We start from the raw sequence: 22396 nt of genomic DNA on the forward strand, positions 1-22396 counted from the left end.
ATGTTGACTGGACCATTGGATCTCCTTGATTCTTTTTCTGATGTAGATTTGATGGTTTGCTCAGGACAGTTATCCTGTTGCACAGCCCAATATAGGTCAAGCTTTAGTTGTTGGTCAGATTGGCCAATCACACTGTCTTGCATCCAATCACATTTGGTTAGAGAATACTTTGATAATACAGAAAAATTCATGGTGCACTCAATGCAAAGCCCCCAGGGTGCAAGACAAGCCCATATCATTATCCCTCCACCACAATGCTTCACAGTTGTTATGAGGAGTTTGTGCTTTGTTTTTTGCCAAATGTTGGATTGTGCACTGTGGCCAGACATCTCCACCTTGGTCTTGTCTGTCCAAAGGACATTGTTCTGTAAGTCTTGTGGTTTGTTCAGATGCAGACTATGCTGTGCTTCCATTTTCTTTTACTTCTGGCCGCACTTCCAGACAAGCTATACTTTTTTTGGTCTTTTTCTAATTGTACTCAGATTGTAGCTCTTGGGTTTTTGAGCTGCTGTTTACCCTCTTAATTACTATGGAAGAAGTAAGGGTGTACTTAGTTTTCCACACCTTGCTTATATATTTTGGCTTAGTTATTGTGTTTTTGTTCATCTGATGTATTTATCTAATAAGAACAGATTAATAATTATTATTATTATCATTATTTCCTGATATGTAAAACCTTAGAAGTGAACGAAGGTGTACTTTTTTCACAACTGTAACTAAAATTGAGCAGTTGTAATGATTTTATTGCCATTTAAAATGAAACCTAAAATAGGGAAAATTTAAGCTTTGGTAAATATTTTAGAGGTTACTTCCAGTCAAAGGGTATCTATATCACATATATGCACCAGTGTGTTTCTTTACATTCAGAGATTCAGAGCTTTCCTTGCTCTTGATTATAGTCTCTATTTGTATCACTTCAGGCTGTTTAGATTTCATTTGGACTTTTTATGTATCCAGATGCATTTGCTGCTGCAGTGATTCATCTCTCAGCATGGATATATGCATGCTGGACAAATTCAAGCACACGCCCAAAATCCAACTGGAAAATTTAGCACAGCCCTGATAAAGACCTGTAGACATTTGGTGAATTTCCTTTGCCAGTCTGTTTAAACATATATAATTGAGCTGTTGGGAGATACAGTGCCTGACTTTGTGTTTGCAAAAGCTCTATTAAAACCTCTACTCTACTTGGTGTGATTATGAAAAATGGAGCCCAACAGGGAAATTATGTAAACAGACTGTTTGATTTGAATTGAAGGTCGAGCTGATTTCTGTTGTTTGTGGCCTGACAAATGGCTATTATGTAGCCCTTCTGCTTGTCCAAACATCCCAAGTGCTTTTAGCATTCATGTGTTTTGAAAGACTCTGATTACACCTTCTATAACATCCAGTGCTTCCAATGCGTCAGGAGACAACAGACCCTTTTCATGACTGCAGCTTCCAGAGTGAGGTAACTTTTCAAGGATGAAACCTTGGTGCTTTTGATACTTGAGATATTTTGCGAGCAGTTCATTCTAAAGCTTCTTTTGTGCAGAAAGGTTTTCATCACCTCGGTGGCGTCAGCGGTCATGAATAAGGTGAACAACAGATGCATTGGTTGAATTTTAATCTACTAAGTTGCTTTCAATTCTCAAGAATTCTTTTCTTTTTTTCCTCTTCCTTTTTTTTTTTTTTTTTTTTTTTAGCTTTACAGAGTCAGTTTTAGTCCTCACATCGTTGGAGGTTGATTATTCTGTTGCTAGGAGAAATGAACCAATGATGCAGTTCCCTTATTCTGTACATGTGAGTCCATGCGCCTGTATGACTGGGAAATTACTGCCCAGTTATTTACATCCTCACACTGTCATCTATCTGTACACATTAACACAAGGATCAATCCTGCTCCCCCGCAGCCGTAGTTTACCAAGGCTGCTAATGGGCCTCTATCAAAGCTCAATCATAATGAAACAAAAGGAAATCACATTAGAGCTTCTGTGATTCGGCTAACCAGATTGACACACACAAGGATGATTTCCTAACTGAGATTAATAGTCCCAATCATTCCATTAATATGTATGTTCCGGTGTTGTTATAGATACTAGATTTGCCATGTACGCTGGAAGAGACTGCCGTCAAAGCAGAGGAATGAGGCCAATTATGTACTGTCTGGTTAGCACAAATAGGAAACAAAGCATTACAGGTGCTTGGTTTGTTTCCCTGGAACTGCTCATTAAGATGACGCCAGTGGGGTTATGGTGTGAGGTTAAATAAAGCTGCGGGTGGATCATAGACACTTCACTGAGATCATCCCACTGATCAGCCCACCCACTTTCGTCTTTAAATACCTGTGCCGTTGTTTGAGTGCCATTACATTAACTTTTTATTTTCACCAGATTATGAAAGGTTGAAAAAAAATTTATTTCAGTTTTACAAAGTCACAGTTGATGGGCTTAGATGGCTTTTTACTAATAGATGTTTGACATAATTGCTTAAACTGATTTGATAGTTGACTGAAAAATTGTAGCTCCAGCTGCAAGGCTTTTTTTTTCAGTCTCAATTATTTTCTCCATTACAATTTGCTGTGTTTCATTAAAGAAAATTATAAAAATCAATCAGTTTCCTGTAGAGGAAAAATCTCTGAATTGCTCTTTTTATGTGGCTTTTTATTAGAGCTTTGTGTTTTAAAAATCCCAGAAAATATTATTTATGAGTAGAAGAAATTTTTTTTTCCAACCAAAGAAATAAAAACAGTTTTAGCTTCTCAAATGTGATAATTTGTTGCTTTTTTGGTCTTACATGTTTTTGCCGAGCAAGACAAAACATTTGGTATAACAGCTCCTGTTTGCGTTTCAAGAGCAAAGTAATAATTAAGAAAATAACAAGTAAATTAAAGGACATTGAAAGCCACCAAGTCTCAAAGTTTTTATGCCTCCAATAAAACAGCAGATCAAGCATCAGGATGCTGGCTTATCAAACCCATGATTTTTAATGATACTTTAAACTGAATTACTTTACTTGTACCTTCTGCATTAAGTAAATGCACAACATGCCAGCAAACCCTTTGTGAATTATTTAAGTGTATTTAAGGTCAATTAAACCATGTTTTTATGATGGTTTTAAATCCACACAGTACAAAATGTACTGCACAGCTCTGCAACTGTGAGCCACAGAACATGTTCCACAGTTCCTTAATATAGTAACTGAGGCCGCATTTGCTATTCAGTAATCAAAATTTTATCATGTCAGAATTTCTAATACGTCTTTAGTAAACAGTAAGTAGGGTCAGTTGACAGCTGCTCCTCTGAGCTCTTTAATTTCCTGCCTAATAGCCACTCCAAACAGAATACATACTCACCCTGTATCGCGCCGAACGAACACAATGCTCCAGCATTAAATGGGCATGTGGCCAAGTGTTTGATAGGTTGTTTTTCTTTGACTTCGTCTTCAGTTTGGCAGAGTTGGCTCTGTAGATCTTCCCTTTGACTGTTTGCCTCACACTTTCTCTTGTTGGCTTTCTCTTCCCCTCTCCTGTTCTCTCTCGTTGACTTTTTTCCTCTGTGCTCTTCTCTCCAACGAGGTGAAAAACACATTTGCCAAATATAGGTAGGTCATCACACTGTCTCGCATCCTCATCAGTTGCTAAGTACAAAGCACTTCGATGCAAACAGACCGGTCAGCATCACCGTGCAGTAGGCTCTAGCTCCTCAATATTCCAGCTTCGTTCTGAGAAAAGATGGTAAATGCAACAGCTGTTCGGCGTCAACGTCCATGTGACAAAACTGCTGAGGTGCCTTGATACTGTTCAGACATTTTTCACAGAAGAGGGAATGACTGAAAAAGAGCTCCTCGTTATCACGAACGATGATCAGTCGAAGGTCTCTTCGAAGAGTCTTCTCTTTCACTGAAGATGAACTCGTGAGCTCGAAAATCTTCTGAAAAATCAAAGGTAATTTCTCAGCTCCTCACACTTTCTGCAAAGTTATAGCAACTCCACTGGCAATGGAAGTAAGTAAAGCTTCTTCAGTGCTCAGGGCTGCGCAGACAGACTTTTTCCCTCTCAACAGACTCCTGCTTGCTGCTTCTGAAAACCCTGCTTGGATGCAGGCTGCGCTGTCATCCTCTCTGACATGCAGATTCAGCCGTGAGCAACTACTAGGAAAAATTCCCGCATAGGTTGAAGCCTCCTGTATCAGAGCACTAGGCAATATGTAAGACAAGGGAGGAGGAGGTGAGGAGGTGGAAGAGGTGGAGTAGTAGGATGAAACATAGGGGGAGGAGCCAGAGGAGGAGCTCACATGTCTCAGTAGCAGTTCAGCATAAGCTGAATGTTTGCCTTTGCAATGGCAGACCTGTATGTCTTCATCACAGAGAAATGGCTCGCTTCTCAATCAGCTACACACGTCCCACTTCACGATGATGTTTGGTAGTCCTGAAAGCCTTTTGACCATGCGCCTCTTGTAGGATTTTTAAATTGCTTTCTCTGTTTGTTTTGTGGGTTTTTTGGAATGAGCTTCCTTTTGCAGATAAGGTTCTTGCTGTAGTTTCAAAGTAAAGAGTGCAAACATTGTTTCCTTCTCAAGGAAATGGCTTTCTGTTTTGTTTTTTGAGATGAAGGTCAACTTGCTTAGAGTCTCACTCTGTCCTCGCAGTCTTTTGCACTAAAAACACTGCGAGCCATGGATTAAATCTGAGTAAAAGTTCAACAAAATCGTTTTTTTTACATTTATTGTGACTAAGAAAATGATTATATGTGGATCTAAATAACATTTCTCTTATTTCATGGTATGCTACGAATCATCTCCTTATCAATCAAAATCAAACATAAATAATGCTGATTCAGTAACAGGAACATTTTAAAATAGACAGGCAGTTATAAAGAGTCTAGGGTTTTTTTTTTTTATAACTGCTTAACAAGATTTGGGTCAGTGTTTTTGCCTTAAATTTTGGTTGTGGCTGGATTTAGAGTTTGAAGGAGGGACAAAGAGTTGCCCCTTATCTTCAGTATCTATGTACACAGGCTCTGAAGTTGCACTCTGACTTTTTAGAGCTAGGAACAATCACAGTGCAACTGTTATAACAGCTTAATGCACCAAATGCACAAATTAATAACCAAATGACACAGATGCAGATCTTCTCATCATAGCTTTTATCACGCAACCGTTTCTGTTGGCAATGTCAACAAATAATACTAGGTCAGATATGACGTATAACCGCTCAGTGTTTTAGTGACGATATCGGCAGTTAAAAAGATACCTCCATGTTTACTTATTGGGAACAGTCCCTTTATTCTTTTGCGACAAGTGTAATCCAGGCTAAATCCCTAAATTCTTTTCATCCCAGACATAAAAACATTTGTAAGTTATTGCCGGATTTGTTTTCAGCAGCACGAATAGGTCCTAGTCGAGCAAGTGGAAATTATATATTTCAGACCTAATTAAAACGAGAAACAAAATTTTGGCATGACGAAGAGTTGCAGAAACTTGGTTGGAACCCTGCTGCTTAATTAAACACTAACTGAAAAAGGACATTACGAACTCTAGAGTTAATACAGTAATGTTTATCACTTGGTGCATAATAAATTCCCATGCTGGCATAGATGAATCTTTTTCACAATAAACACAAAGGAATTAGTTTTGAAAATGATTGCTCAATTATGCTTTTATGAAAATGGAGGCCTTTTTTTCTATTACTCATCACCCTGTTGCCCCAGTCAGCCTCCAGACCCACTCACTGAAAGCGCGTATGTCCGGCTTTTTCACAAATCGCATCTTGCTTGAGCAGCTGATTCATCCGTGATCAAACTGTGTGACTAGAATGGGCTGAAGCTTTTTTCCTTTAATGTGTCTATATCATGCATGTTCCTCTGAACCACCGATTCACTGCCTTGCTATTGATTATCCCAGATATTGAAAATGCACGCATATGGATTCCTCAGCTTCTCCATGTAATGAGGCACACATATACGCTATGATTGTCTAATATCTGCTGATTGGAGACATTGTAGGCTTCCACCTAGACGATTGGTCACTTTGACACCAGAATTATGTCAAGGTACTGTGGACCAACACTGGACAATGGTTATTTTAGGCTTGACTAATAGAAGCCTAATTAATCAGCCATAACTGATGAATTGTGCTTCTTACAGTATTTGAAGATTATCAGTCATATACGTTTGTGGAAAAAAGTGAAAAAGAAAATTTGAAAAGGGAGCAAAAGCAGGTTTTTAAAAGTATATTGTGTGTTCCCTTTAGTTTGTTTAATGTTTACTTTGTACTTGAGATGAGCTCCCTCAAGATGAAATGACTTGTGTAACCTGTATAGGGCTTATGTAGCACCTCTCAACTCGCCTAACTGTCTTTCTGTTGCACCTGTTCACACAGTACTTCATGCATCAGCGGCACTGAAACTCCCACAAGGTTCTTGGTTGTCATTTGGAGCAACTTCGGGCTCATTCTCTTGCCACAGGATAAAAGCCGATGCAACGATTAGATGACAGTTCATTCTTTCAGTGCTTGTGGTGTATTTTATGTTTGTGCCCAGTCATGGTGTGCCAGTGATTTATACTGAGACTAAGTTAATTGTGCTTGAGGTAAACGGACCAAGAAAAAAAGTTCACCTTCCTGGAAGCCTTTGCAGATAACTTAAACTGAACTCCAGAATATTCTTATCCTTTGCTGCTAATGTTTACTCTGTATGTTACAAAGCGCAAGAACCCAGTCCAGTTGACTGAACAACCATGGACGTTTAATTGCTGATCTGACTATGTAGGACCTTTGCAGCTTTTTTGGGAAATGCTTAAAGGTCAAGGCTGTATTGCATGTATGAAGCTTTCTCATGTCCTTGCAGAGAAAACTTCTCTATTTTCTCGGTAAGTTAATGTATTGACAACCGTGTTACCTGTGGACAGCATCTGAAGCTGTCAAAATATTGATTTATAGGTTGACTATAGATTTTTGCCCTCACATGACATATAAGAGTGGCAGAATAACATTGTAAAATAACCTTTAACTCCCCCAAATCGAGCTAGTTATTTTAAAGCCAGTGTGGTTTCAAAAAATAAAAAGCAAATTAGTCATTTAATGGTGCGATTCTGTTTCAATTAAACATAATTGCTTGATGTGCTTCACACCTCCCACACTGTGTTGCTTATCTTGTGGTAAATAACAAGAGCGCCAGTGATAATATTTGGCATATAAAGCTTTCCATTAGATGCATAGCTTCCAAACATGTCTGGTTGTTTGGAAGCTATGTATTTTTACATTTAATGTCAGCTCAAACCGCTCATTAGCTGTGGCCAACCAACTGTTGCATTTGTTACCGGTCAAATTGGTTGTTGTTCAAGCAAAAACCAATCTGTGTGCAACCAGTTCTCTGGAAGCAAACATCAGCTATAACTGCTTAGTTCAGATGTAGTCTTCCCCCAGAGTGAATAATGTATAAAACAAAATTATGCGATGAGTTGTTTTATAAATGAGCTTTCTAAATACTACCCCCTAAGGAAAACTTATTGCTCTCATTTCTCTGAAGTCCTGAAGAGCTGACCTTTGCATATGAATCTCAGTCTGGAATGGAGGTAACAAGAACAAGATGCTCTTTAATGGAGAGTAGTAGTTGTTAAGTGCTATGGTTAATATATGAAACATATTTTTAGTACACAGGTTATTCTTGTAATAAATCAACAGAAAGATAAAATCTTATGTAAAAGCTGTTTACTTGGCTACTAATTAATTGATTCTGACCTCCTTACCTTTCTGTGACCACCTGGTCGTATTGTGCCATGTGGGTGTGTAGATAAAGACGTCAATAACTAATGCATTTATACTAATGCATGACAAGCTACAAATAATCAATATGAAATGTTTTTTTACTGCTGCACTGAGTAGACTTTGACCTCTTAATTGATATCTTCCTATAATGGTCTTCAGTGGAAGATGTCTAGCAGTGACTGTGACTTTTGTTAATGTGAGGCTTTTCTCATGTGATGTTACCTTCCTGTGGATGTGGCTTCTCAAGGTCTTGATTTCCATGATGAAACCACTCTGCATGTGTAATCCGAGAGGCCTTTATCTCCTCCAAGTTTTTGATTTGATCACTTCTGAATAAAGCGGTTGAGGCCAAAATTATTATTAAGGCTCAAAGTTTTGAATGTTTCAATATGGATTAACCCGGAAACATGGCTGTTTAAGTCGAATCCCTTAGTGGTGAAGTAATAGAACTAAATTGTCGCAAAGTCCGGTTGTGCTAACGTAATCATGTATTTAAGAGCCAGACACTGCCCTGGTAAGCTTCAAAGTATTTAACCAGAACTGCAGTCTTGTACAGTGTTTTCTTCAGGAGGCATTCAACAGCTGGCAATGTTGGCCCTTTAGCTTCGCTCCTGCAATGAAGATGAAGGTAGAAGTCTTTATGTGCAAACTTTTATCCAATGAAATGAGAACTGTAAGCCACTCTCTGTGCACTTTTTGTTGTTGTAATGTTATAGATGATTTTTCTCCTTGCTTGGGGCAAGGTCTCATGTCGCCGCACTGTTAAAGGCAGCTTTTCAACCAAGCAGCATTTTACTTATGGGTGTGTCTTTGCTGTCTGACTATACCCTGTTTGCTTTTTTTGGATGAGTGCATGCAGGTGAATCTCTTTAGCTTATGCATATGTTAGGTCCCTCTGTGTTGCCAAAGACGTATACAAAAAGGCACCAAGGTGTGACCACAGATAGATTGGCTAGTAGAATTATTTGCTGAATCATTACAATTTTGACAAAATGTAATCTTCGTTTTTTCGCCTTAGTGTGACCAAGTGTAGACACTACGCTACAGGAGAACACTAAACTACAAATACATGACTTGGATATTCCCACTAGACTGAAAACTAGTATAATAAAAGCACCACGGTGTCCACAGCTGCCTCTGTCCAAGTCTGCAAGGGAACAGAACCCTGACCTAATAATGCAGACACATTCTTGTTGACACGAAATCAAGAGTGATGCACCACTGAATAGAAGTTGGGCAAAATATTGATACCCAGCATATTGTATTGTTTTCTTCTGACCCCAAATATCAATATTTTTATTGAAGCCTCAGGCGCTCTGAATGGATCCCCCTGCAAATTTAAAACAGTGACTTGGAGTCACTTGTGGTGGTGCTTAGCAAATGAGTGAAAGTTAACCAACATGCAGTAACAAAGAAGGAACTCACAAAAAATGGCAGATAAGAGAGGAAAGCAAATCAGGGAGCTAATTAAGTAATAATGATAAACATACTCTGACAACACATGCCAGTGATTTAAAACATAATTGTTACTGATAAAAAAAAAAAAAGGAACGTCATAAAACACACCAAAACGCTTTTCACTGCAGCAGTTTTGTCAGTGAACAGAAATCTTTCATGTATCTTTGTGCATTACAATGAATGACTCTGTGTTTAAGTGCATCTTTACAGAGAGCAGGTGGTGGCGTGTGTTTTGCGTCAATGAGACTGCAGCGTCATGATTCAGTCACACACGGACAGTTCTGATGACTTTACTACAAGAAAGGCCGAACTTGGGATTTCTGAAGCAAATATATCAACTGGTGTGGCTGCTCTGGACATCTTGTTTGGATTTAAGATCTGCGGCGGCTGTCACATTTCATCCGCTCAAGCCTTCAAAGGATTGAAACATTTGTGCTTTCTGGCAGTTTAGTCTTTATTTAAGGCAGTCCACGGGTCTTTATTTAGCTGCTAGTGGGTGTATTATTCTTATCTTCTCTGACCCTCAGACTGTCTTTTTATATATATTTATATATGTAAAAACAGAAGAAATGCCAGTAACAAAGCTTAATATTTTAGAACTGAACTAAACAAAAAGATGTATCAGTTTGTCGTGCTTATAGATCTTTCTCAGGTTTTTGTTCATTTTATTTAATTTCCTGCGATTTATTTAGATTCTTATTGACAGCAGATTGAGACACCTAAAATATTATCTGATGAACCTGATAAATCATTTTCTTGTTTATGATAACCGGCCAATTTTTTGCACAGCTTTTTTTTTTTATTATTATTGGTCTTGGTGAGGCTCTGTGGCTCTTTATACATTTTGAACCAATTTCACCCTTTGAAATCAGTTCTAGCAGTGCACCCAGCTGAGTGGGATTAGTGTATAAGTAGAACAAAATACCTTGTTACGGGAACATTTTGTATTGCTTTGTTTTGAAAGACAATACTACCATTTTTAACACATCCGGGGGCTCTAAAGACATTCCCTGGCCAGTTTGATTTACCAGAATCACAGCTACCAAAGACATGATGCATGGTGCTTTTTTATCAAGAATAAAAAAAGTGAATGGAAGTTAATTAAGTTGTGGTTAAAAAGAACAAACTCTCAGAGGGGAAGCAAATTAGAGAGCTCATTTGTCACATTACTAAAGCTGAGTAAAAAATGATAAAATGTAAAACCCTCCTAAGCACCAAAAAACAGTGAATAAGTACACATTTGCAGCCTTTGTTCAGTATTCTTCTTAAGTTAGCAGATCTTGTGTAATCACGATACCAGCATGTTTGGTTGATTGATTAAACTAAACATATTGACTATTGATGTTTGCCCTTCGGTTCGGGTATATTGTTGCCCCCAGCTATTCCCCAAGCAGTATCGAAGTTGAAGTTATGGATTTTGAAACGTGTTGGCTGCAGCAGTAGGGCGAATTTTTACTTTCAGGGTGAAAGTTCTTCAATCCGATTTCACCTTTTTCACTGGTACCTACATAACTCAACTAAATTTTTAGAGGTTTCCATTAGTGATAATACCTGGTACCAAGTGCTTATTTTTTTAGGACCTACTGAGCCGGGGTTTCAAGAGATCTGTGCCGATCTGAAAATGGGACATTTACAGACTGCATGCCACAGATTGAGCAATGCCATGGACTGGCCAATGACTCATGAGAACGTCTCCTTCACAGAAATCAAATGAGGCAAATGTCTGCAAACAAACAAACAACACTGGTTCACCATACCATCACCTCGATGTCGTCCATTGTTGTGGCATGTGTCGCATCCAAATGACATCATGCAACTTTCGGCCATGTTGCTATAATGACCCTAAGCACACTGAGGTGGTCCTCAATTGTAATGGAAAATGATCAAAGCCATCAATAGAGTGGAGCTGAGTAGGTACAAGTGAAAGAGTGGCACTTCATCAACCATTTGCCAACCTTTAGGGGAATTCACATTTTACTCTTGTGACTGGTGGTTGGCAGATTGTCACCGACCAGTCTCTAAGCTTGCACAACTGGGGCCTAATTCAGCACCACTGCTGAATGGAGCTACAAGCTAGGGCCTCATTCCTTGCCATTGCACTGAGTTTGAGTTGAGAGTTGTTGTGAAATAGAACATGTAGAAGTTTCCACTCCTGTGTCCAACACATTTGTCGTGAGCTACCTACTGCATTTTATTATTCTCTGATTCCGCCACACTTTTCCCCCTCGTTTGTTCATTTTTAAACTGCGAGGTTTCCTGATTGTTTTGCTTGCCAGTTTTGGCAGTGTACAGGTGTTGGAATGTCTGTGTAAAGCTGGAAAATTTTAACATTGTGCCAAACCTTAGATACCACTGTTACCATGGGCAACTATCACGATATTCTGACATGATGTTTTTTTTCCCCACTTCTGCTACAGAAGTAATGATTCACCTCTGTGGCAGGATATAATTTGTCGTGTTGCATTATGCAGTAAGCCTATCCTCACCGATATCTGTGGACAAAATGATAAAATACCTGCCACTGAACATTATGACCTTCATGGAAGATAATGTATTGCTAAGTGGATGTTTTATCAGAGTATACTTTTTCCCTTGTTTTTAGCACAACTTCACCAATTTCCCAAAGCACATGAAGGACAAAAGTGCTACATTAGAGTTACTGAAATGATCCGTCTTTCCTAAAAAGGAGTTTTTCTTTACAGATTATAAAACATACTCAATCTCCTCAAATACAGCTACAACGTCTTGTAAGCATGTGAATGTATAGAGTGGTTATGAGACTGAAATGGCCCACAGGAGAACAACCCTGTGTGTTCTCCAACTGCATCCACATTTTATAAAAATATGAAAACAACAGCACTTACTGTTACCTAATAACGTCCATGAAAGAAAGTGATGGGATAATTAAACTAGATTCACATCAAATGCTAAATGTGATTGATGAGTTTTGCAGAGAAGTGCTCGAGCTTGAGCCTCTTACCTCCAAACAAGCCAAAGAAAATACATGCCTAATGAGAACGAAACCTCGAGTGGATTGGAGCTCTTCTGATATGACTTTGACATAAACACAGCCTCACACAATAACCATTAAAAGTTAAGAGTAAATAGCTTCGGCCCTCTTTATTGTCTCGCCTGGTTTGCTCGGGATTTTAATTGCAATTAGCGCAGACAGTGATTTATCGACGCGTAGTTGGGTTTCAGCGCCATGTCACGTTGGGCTAATTGGTTTGGTTAAAAAGGCGTGACAGGGAGCATGCTGGAGGTGCTGGGGCTCTCAGAAAGACAATCAGCTTCACACATCGCAAATTGGAGTTTCTCTAAACGGTATTTCCTGCACATTTTCTGTAATCTGTGCATCTCATTTTTCACCCTTTTAGATGTCATTTTTCTTCAGCCCTTTTCTCTCATTTCTTTACTTAGATTTCCCATTCTGTCTGTCTCCCTTAGCACTGTCAAAGACATATCACATGGGATTTGTCACTGTTATAATAATAACAACACTCAGTTGCTCTTAAGTTTTTTATGAGCTGCCTTGCTTTATCTCCTCTCTTATCAAGTGAGGATCTGCCACGACAGCCAGTTTAAGTAATCATTCACTGATCACACACCATTACTCTCGTAGCAAATGGAGGCAGAAGGGCGAGCAGGGAATGTGTATTCCTCTTCCAGTCACATAAAATGTCAACATTTCACTGCAAGTGTTAGTGGAGACTGAACAGTGGTATTGCATCTCCTTACATATCCCTCCTGTTTCTGTTCAGCCAGTCACTGCTCCAGCAAAGAAGAGTAATCAAGGTTAAGGCGGGACCGCAGTTTTATACAGTGAGCCGATTTTGGTTGGTGAAGAGGACTATATACATAAGGTGTGGTCCTGTTAACAAGGGTGTGAGTGTTTGCATGTCATCTGGTAGGATACCTTGGCTTGCTTAGGCAGATGAGGTAACATCTGGAGGGCCCCACAGAAAGCAATACAAGCCAGGACATTTGTGGGATTATGATTGTATTCAGCTGTCAACGGGTAGAGGGGATACTGATTATCTCTTAATGCTAGAGCACGTTTTATATGACTAGTTTGATGATTGTCTGTATCTGTGATATTAGTAGCAAGTACTTGGTAACCAGCTACAGAGGATCTGTACAGGTTTCGCCATGAAAATATCTTTCAAGTCAGTTCCTTTCACACTTCTTCTTGTGGTACCCAATCTCGGGTTGGGGTGATGATGATATCTCCCCTCTTATTTGTCGTGCTTGCTCCCCTTTGCCATAGCATGTGTATTGTACCTCATCAATCAGGGAAGAACTTGATTTATGTTGTAACACTGAGTACGCTACTAGTCGTTTTGTCGTATAGAAGATTCCATAGGTCCCTCATCCTATTCATGTAACCCCTTACACACCCCACTGATGGGGACCGAACTTACGACTCCCGCTCCAAAGGCGCGTAGTCTTACCACTATGCTATCCAGCTGCCATATGATCCATATCATGAAATTTCATTTCCTTTCACCTAGTTGAAAGTCTCCTGCTTTAGACTAAGGTACTAAGGTTAGGACCACTAAATATATGAACATATAGTCAGAAAATGAAGATGTATTGACATTAAATAATATAGAAAAGCTTGTTCTTGATCAAATAGCATTTTTAATTTATGTTTGTATTATTTTTTTATTTAGTTATTCATACTTAATACTAACATTTTTCTACCTTCATTAAAAATGTGAATAATATGCATCACAAAACCAACCACAGTAACCTTGAACATAAAAAAACATATGTTAAGAGTTCTGTCCCAGTTTAACGGGGATCATGGAAATGCCTTCAAATAGTTTGTTTTGCTTATGCTGTGTGTATCAAGAATACACTTAATATAAAATCATATAAAAAAGAATAAAGAAACAGATTGGAGAAGCTACAAACTAAATGAATAAAGAAATACATTTCAAAGTCCTAAAACACCACTCTCTGATGTGACTTTTAGGTTAGAAAAGCTGCAGTCGTGTTACAGTTTATACAAATTTCCTCATCGTGCTTATAACCAGGTGACAGAGAACCAGCGTAGCCTGTCTTTATCATGACTGTACCAAAGCTCGACTGTCACACTGAGCATATCTCAGGAGATGGGTGAAGATGAACAGCGGTGAGGTGAAAGCAGAGTGGCGTTGAGTAGAGCAGGAAAAGAGCAGAGTGGAACAGAAAGGCAGGAGCTAAGCCAACGACAGCGAACAACACATCCCAGATATAAAAGATGAGAGTGGGCCATAGATAGCTCAGCAAAGCCGCGGTTGCGAGCAGAAAACCTCATTTGTTAAAATGGGGTTCAGCCAGCAAGATGTCAAGAGACAGGATACCACATTATACAAAAAGTTACACAATGCCAGTTAAGCCACTTAGCACACAGTATGAGTGAAGCAGTGTTTATTCTCTGAGAATAACTCACCGAGGTTTACTTAGACACTTAGACAATCATTTGAACTTTGAATTGATCTTTTATCATTTGTGTATAGTGAGGGTATATGTGCTGGCATGGGTTAGGTTCATGGCATTTAACAGAATTTCCACACAGTATGAAGAAAAGGTTCCAAAGTTAAATTTATCTTTCACCGATTAAATATAACACAGTAAAACATAAAACATTGAAGATGACTAAAAATGTCCTGCAGCTCATTTAATATTTACTCTTGTTTCCCAACAATCACATGGCTATACTTTAATTTTTATTTATTTCGCCCACACGTAAGTACTACCACAGTTCAACAGAAGAAAGTATTAACAGTTTTCATACCGTAATAATAGTAGTTATCAATTTTTTGAAAGAATAACTGTAAATACATAAATAAATAAAAGTGTTGTCAATATCTTACACAATCAAAAATAACAATCAGATTTATATAAATTTTCTGGGTTTGCTTTAGAGGACGGACAATTACCACACCTCTACTTTCATAAATGAATCTACTTTACAGATTAGAAGAAAGCAGAAATCTGATAGAAAAGTGTTACATTAAAGCTAATTCATTTTGCCTAAATTAAGTTTTTAAAATCCTTAATGCTGTAAGTAAAAAAACAAAAAACATAACAAAAAACCTCACATGGGCATTTATAAAACATAACAAACGAAAAGTAGCTAATGCTAAATCAAGCCAGAGCTCAGAGCTAGCGACCAACCGGCAGCCTCGGTATCAGCAAACAATCAAAACTATTATGAGGAAAATCATTTATTTATTAAGAGTGTAAAAAGAAAAAAAAGGTAGACATATAAACATACTGGTAAATGATCTAACTTATTGCAGTTTGGGGGGAAAGTAAAGTTTAATCATATATTTTAATATGAAAATAACATTTTACATTTAGGAAAAAGTTTATTTTTGTTTGTATATGCTGTCAGTTACAGGCAGGGCGGGGAAAAAGGAAACTGGCCTACAAAATTGCAATCAGTGCATCTCTGTAAGTAGCTTTTAGAGTGAACAGCAACATATAGGTTTGGTATATTACTTTAGTTGTTTAATCTGAAAAGAAAAGTTTGGTTGATCAGAAATACTTTATCTCCGTCCGGAACCTGAAAACGTCAAAACTCAAACCGTTTACAGCACTGAGTTTGAGAAACAGTTAATTAAATGCATTTTGTACTATTGATTATTTTAACTTAGTTAAGCCTTTAAATCATGTTTTCAAGCAAAACTGACTAAATGTTTCCTATTTGTGGATTTTCACTTCTGAAAATACTAAAAAGGCAAGATAATTAATTGACTAATCAATAATTAAGCTCACTGTGGCAGCTTTAGTACAGCTAAAAATTTTCAAATGAAGCCCAGATATTATTGTTATATGTGAACTAAATCATAGTACCAGTATTTAGTAAAATACCAGCCATGTTTTTCACACTGCTGGGTGACACATCTGAGGCGGCACATTCCCTGTAGATGTTAGACTCTGAAAACAGCATCAGGGTACTGAAGTTGAGCAGAAAGGAAAAGTCTGCCTTTTTCATTCTCTTCGTTGTCTCGCTTATATGTCGTCCTCCTCTTTTTGTGTCTTATGGAGGTTTGACAGAAGTTTCTCTCATCCCTGCTGGCAGCAGTTGCCATGGTTGTATCAGTGCCTCTGAATTACATGCAATGATATTTCCATGGACACAGATCAGGAGGACACTGGGCTTTGAGATGTAGGAGGGAGGCAGCTTACCACTGTCAGCAGATCTCTGTGTTGGACTGAAGGAGACTGAGTGAACGGGATGTTAAACAGAGAGTAGGAAACAGAAAAGGAGGGAGAGTGCTGACCAGGGACAGTTTTATGTTTTAGTACAAATTTAGCTTTTCAGTTCACCTAAGTTTAGTTTATGCAACAGCCACCTGAAGGTATGGTGTGGTCTCCACAATAATATAGAGAAACCCAATGAGCTGCACTTGGCAAAAGTGGAAAGGTAGAGCTCCCTTTTAACAGGAAGAAACCTTCAGCAGATCAGAGCTCAGGGAGCAGCAGCCATTTCTATGGTGCATTTAGTAGAATATCATCACAGCTGAGCACATGGTGGGGATGGATATTTCCAACTAAGATTACAAGCTTATATGTATATATATCACACACACATATATACTTAAATGATACTGGCTCCTTAAATTTTACTGGCATCAGCCCTAAAAACCGTGATGAAAACCTTAAATGATAGGAAAAAATTAAATAATTGGAAATAAAAACAGCAGAAGATCACTTCTAGTTAAAAATTATCTGCAGATATGTCTGAAATGTAGCTCATAAAGGATTTATTTATGCAATTTGGTACATTCTAACATCAGAGTAGATACCATTGCCTCATGGTGGCCTTGCTGGTGAATAACTGATTAAATATAAATTGCTATAATTCCTTAGCAGTTAAAACATTTTTTTTTTAAATCTCATAAATTAAAGCTGATTACTTAATACCAGATCAGTTGTGGTGGCACAGAGACTCAAAGGTAGAAGACACATAAAACAAAGTTCTTCAATGGCATGGCGACATAGCTTTGTTTTAAAGGGTCAGTAGACCTGTGTAGTTAGGTGAAGAGTACTTTAAAAAAATATAAATGATGTAATTAATAGATAGTTTAGCAAAGCTCATTTGAGTTTCAGCTCACAGCTTGGTGATTCATTTCTGGCAGCTGTTTCTTGATCTTATCACTGAGCAATGGTTTCCTCTGATTTAGCAGAATATTTTTAGCAAATGATCATTGATCTGTTTAAGATGCCAGCAGCGATGTGGTTCGATTTCTCGTCTACCAAATCCCGACCTTATTTTCTCACAGTTTCCCAGTGAAGGGGAAAATCTTTGTCTCAACATAAAGGTACTCTCAAACGGCCGTCACATAAAGCTGACATTCCCATTCCTTTCTTTTAATCCATCTCCTTCACTGTCATTGTAACCTCGGTAATGCTCCTTTTCATAACTCATCTTTCTTCACCCTGTTTGACAGCAGGGACTCAGCCTGAAGATAAAAAGCCCTCCTGCATTTTCTCCTTCTTGACCTCCTTTTGCTTCTTGAACGACAAATCACTGACAACTGCAGATGGTGCTAATGGTCACACCTGAAGGCAGAGTGTCCATAATACAATATGCAGAGGGCAGAATAACAAAGTGCGAAGCTGCATCTGACTGCAGCTCTTCTGTCAGATCTCCCACTGACTGTCCATCTGTGTGTGGCAGACTGACCACAGTCTGTGTACTTGAGGCCAATATCACCTGATTCATTTTCAATATCATACTTTTATGATTATTGATGATATGTATATAATTTTTTAATTTTTTTAGAAGTTGCTGAAAACTTCCTGGATCCCAGGGTTGCTTGATTTATCTGTCAATGATTTCAGATGATTTACAAAATTATGATTTACTATTTCATAACTACACAGAAAAAATATTGTAAAGAAAAGGTCCAACTATAAGTACCACAGTGGCCATACTGCAAGACAGACCCCACTCTTAAGAGCTGTTCTCAAATGCTTTTTACTTCTTAATTAGACATAGGTGTAAAAAACAAAACAAAATAAAAATACAAAATTATTTATATCCTTAGTTTTTCTATTTGTTAGGTGTGTAAAAATTGTCATCACAATTGCGTTTTGAGGCTTGGATGGTGTTTATTGAAACTTTAGTCTTGTGGACCACAGTCTACAAGGCTGCATGGCAACTGCTTTCAAAAAGGTCTGTTTTTATTGTAATACCTATACTGATTTCTTAAATCTTGTCTCCAGTGACGGAGCCCAGTGCCCATAAAATGATACTTACAACGAGCAAAAAAACTAAACTAAAACTAAACTTAAAGAAGCAAACTTACTTACTGCAACTTACTGAAATTGAAATTTCAAACTAAGTTAAAGAAATAAAAATAGAAATAAATAAGAAAATACAAAACCTTAATCATTATTTAACAGATGGAAAATATGGGTAATTGCTAATAATTAAACAGCTAATGTTAAGGGTGTACAACATTTATGATTGTTTAATACTGAAATACTTTTGTTGTTGAAATAGAGCTTTACTGACCTCAGAAATATTTTTATTTTATGAAGCCCTGGGTTTCAGGCTTTAAGATGCTTTGCCAAGCTTGTTGTTCTGCTGTTCATGTGTTCAGCTGCTAGTGGTGGGAGGGGCTTGAAGCATGCCTGTCTGCAGGGGTGCTCTGTGTTTGTAGCTGTAACATGTTAGTTAGCAACAAGTTGCTGCCAGGTTAACTGCTTCCTTTTCCTCCTTTTACTGTTTATGCTAAGCTGGCTGATTGTATCCTGGTTGCAATGCTTTTAAATGGACATTTACAGGTAAAAAAACAGTTGCGTACACAGGAGCCTGCCAGTTGTGCTACTTTTGCATGAAACCTTTTTTTTGCTAGCAACCAAGCATATTTTAATCTGTCATCCAGTTCATTTTTTTAGCCAGTATGTAAACTTAAAAGGGTAAAAAGAGAAAAAATATAAAGTGGTCTGTTATACCACACTCCCCTCAGCATTCATCCTGTCCCTAATATCTTCTCTGAATAATTATGTGTATAATAAATCAGACAGAACTCTCTCCAAGACCTCTCTCTGGCATTTTTAACACTAAAATCTCTAGCAGGTGTCTAACCTTGAATTTTCCTTTAAGTGGAATAAACTTAAACTAGACTTCTTTATACCCTCTGGAGTTTTTGTTTTAACTTTATTTTTTGATGGTTTTAGCACTTTTTTCATTGATTAATTGATGTGTCCTAGTTCTGCTAAGTGTTGCGTTATCTCAGATGAGCTGTTCCTTTTAAGTTATCCCCACATTCTTTACTTCACAAAGGAAGGATGAAAATGTTGTGGGATTTAAGAATATTTAGATTTCAGTTAGAATAAAGAAAGACTTCCATTTTGTAGTGTAAAAATTTCTACAAGCGACCTGTTATTCCAGCAAAATGATATCCTCCTGGAACATTGTGGAAATAACCACATGCAAAAATGAGGAGCTGTAAGAGTGGTGCTTCACATCTGACATGTGTCCTTGTTGTTCTGGATGCTGTTTTTTGACTCAGGTGCTCCTCGCGCGCTGTGCTACACTCAAACAACACAAGTTTCATCTTGACGGTTTTCTCATTTGTTCATCTGTCTGCTGAGTGTGTGGCACCGCTGCTGTGCGCTTATTAATAATACATCCTCAGCGTCTTTGTAGTGACAAGAGCCCTCAGACCGGTAATGTTGCGAAAGCAGACTAGCTCTGCTGTAACGCTCAAACTGATCAAGAGTTTACACAAAGCTTTTGCCTTCCAGAGAAAAACATCGTAGACATTGTGGACATGAAGGCCACTCGGTTGGTTTGCACAAGCTCCGCAGAGGCAGGAGCTGTGTTTGTGTGAAAAAATACTAAAGTGAATGTGTCTGTGAGTTTTAGCTTTAACAGATAGTTTGGGGATTACACTGCTGCGGTCATAACGCCAAAACGTTTTGTTTCTGTGCATCGTTTTCTCACAGGGGATTCGTTCACGCATTTCCGGTTTGCAGAAGAAAAAGAATGGGAGATGGACCAGCTTGATATCAGTCAGGTAAAATTATATCACCACTGCTCCTTTTTAAAATTGATTTATGGAGTTTTACGTCTTTAAAATACACAGCAGTTACAGTTATAAAGAATATTCCGATTAAGATATCAGATTCATACTGTTGTTGTAGTACAGTGTTCATGTGCTTAATGTTGGACAAAAGAACAAGTTCATCCATTTACTATGAAGACTTTGAATCTGATAGTGCTCTCACTCACCTAAACTCTGTAGATACAAACATTTGTTTGCAGTCTGTGTTCTCATTTGTTCTCCAGATGGCAGGGATTGTTTTGGACCTCCCAGCTCTTACCCAGATTCTTCAAGAAGTGCCTTTGCATCAGAAACTCGACCTGGAGCCCGAGCTGATTCAGGCAAGTATCTCGCACAGTGTTAGCTGATGCCCAGCACACTGTGGTTGGGTGTAGTTCAGGAGAAAATGCAAATTATGCAAGAAGGAAACACAGTTGCTTAGGTAAACTTTAACCACAAACATGTTTATATGGAGAAATTAGGTTTTCTGTGTTCTGTGAACAAAAGATTTTATTTGCAAATCATTGCATTCATTTATTACATTTCACACAGCATCCCAACTTTTCGGGATTTAGGGTTGCAAGATATGGCATGGAGGCATGTCAGGTTAAATTAAGTATATATATAAAAAACTAAAACAATAGACTGACCTTTTTGTATTTATTGATACATGTCTGGTTATTTTTACTCAGTAGATTTATACACTGTGTTGATTACCTTCTGAGAAAAAAGAAAATATGGCTTCTGTATCTTTGTGTTTTTCTCAGAATCATTGATGACAAGAGCTGTTTTTTTTACTTTACCTGATGTTTCAGGTCTCAGCACCAGTAGAGCTGCCCAGTATGACTCTAGCACCTAAACAGGAAGTGCCAAAAATGTCCAAATTCACACCTCCATCCACAGCTTCAAAAAGCCTCAGCATCAGCCAGAAAGTCCCCGTGGATGCAAACCCAGTGGGGGGCTCAGGCTCACAGCTTTCTTCCTCGGCTGCTGCTACTGAGACTCTGGTGGATGATGCTGATGAAGAGCTGGACAAGCTGCTCAACTTACAGAAACCAGTGTCAGGTGATGTAGGAAACGAGCCTGTCAGTGGTGCAGAAATGGAGAGCGCTGTTACAGAGAATGGCAAGTATATTTAATGATAGTCTGTCCCTGCACGTTGAGTGATGTGGGATAGCCTGGGGGAAATCTAGAAGATTAATGTCGCTCTTGAGTCTGTGTGGAGAATAGTAAGCTTCAGTTAGCTTAGTGTAAAGAAAGAAATTCATTAATAATATATACTGTATATTTACTTTGTCATGCACAACATATATCTTTTTGACGTTTGTGTGAGATCATAATCTTTTAACTGGAAAGAGTAAACAAAACATGGCATGCTAGCAGTTTAACCTTAAAAGTGGCCATTGTGAAACTTTGGGACCTAAAGATTCGATAGCTATAGATCTTAATAGAGTTATTTTATTATTATTTTTTATTATTTTGGATTGACTAGTTTTTGTTTTTACGTCATTTGATATTTTGTTTTTTTTTAATTCAGTTTAGTTTCAGCTAATTTGCAGAGTGGATTTTTTTGTTTTTTATTGTTGAAACTGTTTGGTTTTAGTTTAGATTATTGGGCTCATTCTAGCATTTTTAGTTATTATTGTATGACGGTCATGTGTCGTAGGCAACATTCAAATCAATACAGGTATTACAAGAAAAACTGCTTTTTGAAAGCATTTGACTCACCGACATCCAGAGTCTCAATAAACAGCCATCAATGGCTCATTAGGCAAGACGTAATAAAATTTTACCCAACTAAAAAATACTAACACTAAGGATCTTTCCTACATATTTTTATTTTAATTAGTTTTTTTCAAATCCAAAATTTTAGTTTTTACCCCTCAGCCGTAAAAAACTGATTGCTTGTTATTTTTACCCTGCCAGGCGGTCAGGCAACGTGGACCTAAGCATGTAAATACAATTTTTTTTAAAAGTTTTTTTTTTTTTTTAGATAAGATAAGCTACCAAGGATGTTAACTTCCACCTTTTGTGCTTTGGGCAATGTTTAAAGCCTAATGTTAACACAAAAAAAATTTGAAGACTAAGCAGGTTGTTCTTTACATATTGAAAAATATCCAGCTATTACTGCAAATTAAG

The 22396-nt window shown here is 37.9% G+C and overlaps 2 protein-coding genes across 2 annotated transcripts in view; one reads left to right on the plus strand and one right to left on the minus strand.

Annotated features, from left to right (window-relative positions):
- Positions 1-4172, minus strand: part of chrm5b (cholinergic receptor, muscarinic 5b) — a 21729-nt gene extending 17557 nt beyond the window's left edge. The window contains exon 1 of the mRNA XM_084952480.1: positions 3335-4172. The gene's annotated coding sequence lies outside the window, so the exon portion shown is untranslated. The remainder of the gene's footprint in view (positions 1-3334) is intronic.
- aven (apoptosis, caspase activation inhibitor) overlaps positions 1-22396 on the plus strand; it is a 41885-nt gene that overhangs the window by 12222 nt on the left and 7267 nt on the right. Inside the window, exons 3-5 of the mRNA XM_084952484.1 lie at positions 20160-20230; positions 20503-20598; positions 21073-21382. Coding sequence (XP_084808610.1) covers positions 20160-20230; positions 20503-20598; positions 21073-21382 — 477 coding nt within the window. The remainder of the gene's footprint in view (positions 1-20159; positions 20231-20502; positions 20599-21072; positions 21383-22396) is intronic.

The sequence above is a fragment of the Perissodus microlepis genome, chromosome 15 (assembly GCF_051167445.1).
Source record: "Perissodus microlepis isolate ML-2025 ecotype Zambia chromosome 15, ASM5116744v1, whole genome shotgun sequence".
Lineage (NCBI taxonomy): Eukaryota > Metazoa > Chordata > Actinopteri > Cichliformes > Cichlidae > Perissodus > Perissodus microlepis.